At 35.4% G+C, this 3980-nt stretch overlaps 1 protein-coding gene across 1 annotated transcript in view; it reads right to left on the bottom strand.

The window, feature by feature from the left end:
• LOC112590914 overlaps positions 1 to 3055 on the bottom strand; it is a 15139-nt gene extending 12084 nt beyond the window's left edge. Inside the window, exon 1 of the mRNA XM_025334526.1 lies at positions 2768 to 3055. Within this exon, the coding sequence (XP_025190311.1) occupies positions 2768 to 2978 (211 nt within the window). The 5' untranslated portion in view covers positions 2979 to 3055. The remainder of the gene's footprint in view (positions 1 to 2767) is intronic.
• Between the last annotated feature and the right edge of the window lie 925 nt (positions 3056 to 3980).

Raw genomic sequence — 3980 nt, 5'->3', positions numbered from 1 at the left:
ATAGAAAAATTAATTTCATCTGAATTTTTTTACATTATTTTTTGAAAAAAAAATTGATTTACTTCATAGAACCTTCTTAAATGACATATTATATATAAAATTTGTAATTAAAAACATGGTGTTTTGTCTTAGCAGTACATCCTTGTGATGAGTATATTTTGTTACAAGTTGACTATAAGTTATAACAGTATTACAATGAGTTCCGCTTAATTTAATCACTTTGAGTTAATAGTATTTACGTTTATTGTAGTATAAAACAGGAAAACCAAAACCAAATGATATGTTATATTTTCAGTGATCTGCACTTATAATTTATATGATGACATGAATGGAATTTGCTGCAGTATCATACATTATAATACGATACACCTATTTTGACACATAATGAGACGTTCGTGAAGTTGGCCCACCTAAGTGTTGCAATTTTCAAAACCTATGCCATTATTTTGCAAGTGATTTGCAAATATTTTGAAAAAATTGCAACACTTAGGTGGGCCAACTTCACGAACGTCATAATGAGCCACAATAACATTTTTTCTTCTTTTAAACGATTTTTTTACCACACACTCGTATACGATTATTGTACGCAATGTCATTGTCGCGAGTACGCTGTGGACATAAGCGTGCGTCACGTCAAAATAACCGTGTTCTAGTAATACATTTACACGATATCAAATCGTTTTGGTAACCTAGCGATGACACGCAATGCATTATTTAAAATATTTATCGTTAAAGCACGCGATTTAAGAACTCGGTCCATTAGTGATGTGACTTTTTTTCTACGCGCGTGTCCAACACACACACACACACACACACACACACACACATACACATACAGTATGAGTGAACCCAGCACGACGGCGCCTAAATAAACGCTAGATCTCTCGCATATGAGTCAATAGACGGAATACATAATATTATAAAACATATTGAGATATCAAAATCCACTTTCAACATTAAAATTCATAAAATATTCGATTTTAATACTTAAGGTTTTAAAATTTAATACAGGTTCCGTTTAATCTTACTGGAATTAAAAAACAATTTAACATAATTTCATCATGCTCATCATTATAAATTGTGGATGAGAATTAATATTGTCCGCATATAAGTAGGTACTCGTAGGTAGTTGGCAATTTTCCGATATTCCTAAAATCTATCAGGTGCAAATGGACGGATGACAATAATTTACTTAGTTTTAATTATTGTTTAATAGAATAATATTATAATAATTTTATCGCATTCCATAAGGAAAACAATAAAATTATTCGTTAACGCTAGTTTCCCGTTCGGTCGTATAGCCGTCAGATTGTATTTGATTGGACCATCGAATGGTTTTTGTAGTACAGCAGACATAATATTATTATATAAGATTTATTGTCATTATCGGAACAAATAATTCTTACGAAATACAATCGTAATACATTTCATTCTTGGGATTCGCGAAAATTCGACAAAATCGCGGCGTCCGATGACTTACTCGTATTGGTGTTAAAATGCATTAAAATACAATACACACCTGTAATTAAAGATGTTCAACTCGCAATGTCCCTACTTATTATCTATACCTATAATTATATTTTGATCGCCGTTGTTTTAAATTGTATCCATTAATTGTATATGATTAGTGTATACCTGTGTAGTGTATACAACAATACCAATGATCTATAAATGACCATTAACGATTTGTAATACAGGCGTTGTATTAGGTCATCGTCGTCGTAGCTATACGGTACACGAGAAATCGATCGAACGGCCAAAAGCAATACGTGAAAACGATGCAAAACTAACTCAATGTCTTTCGGGTTGAGTATTATATTAAGTACGATAACATGTGACATTGTGACATGCCATTATAGTGAGAGTGATATGGACACTGTGTTGTTAGAGTTCTAAAACATTGAATGCCTGATAAGTGGTGTAGTCAGGGTAGGGAGAGGGGCTGACGAGAACTGCGGTCTTGATAGAAATTTCAAGAAAATGTAAAAAATGCTTTTAGTGTTTTGTGATTATATGTACGATGTAAACATGTATTTAAATTATAATTTATTCATTCATGGAGCGTCTGGCAAAAGTTTAAAATGTTATACTCACGTATCTGTGAATACCGATATCTATAACTACTACGAGGGATCTTAATAAATTAAGACTTTTGTACAAATCCTGGTTACGGTACTACGTCGGAAACTACGATAATGATATAAAGTCGTTAGCTAGCAAAAGTTATAAAGAAGTAGTTCGTACGAACGTCACTGCGATGAAACAAATTGCAACAACGATTTCGTTTGACTCACGTATTATATAATATAGTAATATATCTATATAACATGTTAATAATCTTCCTGCACTATCGACTTACAGATTATAAACTGCGATGTTATGTGTTGCGTGAGGTACAAGTAGTCTTCTTTCCCTTCTTTCCGCGTTACGTGCGACTACAACAGTAGTCTACCCATAACATGGGTCTAATGTAATAATATCGTTACACGCAACATAATCATACAAGTATTATAAGTTGTATAACTGTGCGCGCAAACTACAAGTCTGGACTGCTGCCTCGTTTACATGTGAAAGTGTGCGGGCAGCGATTAGAAAAAAAGCGTGTGGGAATTCGTTAAAACTTTTGCCAAAATTTGAACGGTACAATCATATAATATCATATATTATTTCGTAACGGTAGTCTATGATTATTGTCGATAAAATTTATTGTAACGGTTTTCGATCTAACTGTCCGGGAAAGAGGTGCGTTTCGGCGGTTAGTACTCACTCGGACTCAAGGCGTACGCGAGTTTTTTGACGAAATTGGACATCTTGACGGCGACGATGATGACGGGAAAACCGATGAGTTGGACTGGCAATTCAAACGGACTGTCCTGGGCCTGGACCGTGTTCCCGTTGAAGTCCAGGGCACCGAGCATGAGTAGGGTTTGGACGGCCAGTAGACCGGCGACGGCGGCGGACGGCACGAGCTGTTTCATGGCGGAGATTCACGGTGCACTAAAGCCTGTGTAAAAACAACGAATAACTCGTGGGAGACCGAGACCGTGTGGCGAGTGAAAGTGAATGTGATGGCGGCGGCGGCAGCGTCTTTTCGGGCGAAAAACGAAAGTGCCCATTATTATTACTGAGTTGTATTATATACCTGTACCGCGGTAGTGGTCATCGGTGTCTCGCGGCAGCGGCGGCGACTAATCGGATTGCGTAACGATGCGAACCTTGAAAAAAAAACCGGACAGGAGCGGCGCCGGAAGTATAAGTCCCTACCGCCGGGTGTGCCTGCTGCGATATTGCGGTGTACGTGACGGCCTGTACGAACACAAATTTACGAGTCGTCCACGTAAGACCGCCGCAAGTCGGTTTGAAAATGGTACTTAGATTGTAAATCATAGTAGCTGTGGGTAACAGTAATACTGTTTGTCGGGGGGTTTAGGTTTGCGGTGGGATTTTGTATTGTCGTTCGCGCTCAGTGAGTGGAAAAATTTCTGACCGACTACTGACTAAAACAAAGTGATTCACCAAGCATGCTCGACAATATTTTTTCCAATAAATATTTTTTAGGTCTTTAAAAATACTTTAGAGCCTTATTTTGAAATACTTTTCTGGATCATTTATTAAGGACCATCACGTGACTGTACTAATTTCTTTTTCCAAATGAGAATCACCATATTTCCTGTAAATCAGATAAATTTTTTTGAAAATATTGATGTATTTAAATTGAATTGCGTATTGGTAGTTTTTAAGTTCCTTTTTTAATTTATTGTGCTAATACTGAGTTACATGAAAAATTGATTAATTTAATGGTTTAATAAAATTTAATTAACTAATTATAGGCAACTAAATCGTGTTTAAGGGACCATTTGCTTACTGACGATTTATTAAATGTATAGTGATTTAAAATAAATTATAGTAATAAATATTAATTCATCAATATTTTATAATTTTTTATGTTTTATTTAAATAAAAATAAATAGTTGATCTAA

This window comes from Melanaphis sacchari, unplaced genomic scaffold (genome assembly GCF_002803265.2).
Source record: "Melanaphis sacchari strain LSU unplaced genomic scaffold, SCAv2.0 Contig122_pilon_pilon, whole genome shotgun sequence".
Lineage (NCBI taxonomy): Eukaryota > Metazoa > Arthropoda > Insecta > Hemiptera > Aphididae > Melanaphis > Melanaphis sacchari.
This window is presented reverse-complemented; position numbering and strand designations above follow the sequence as displayed.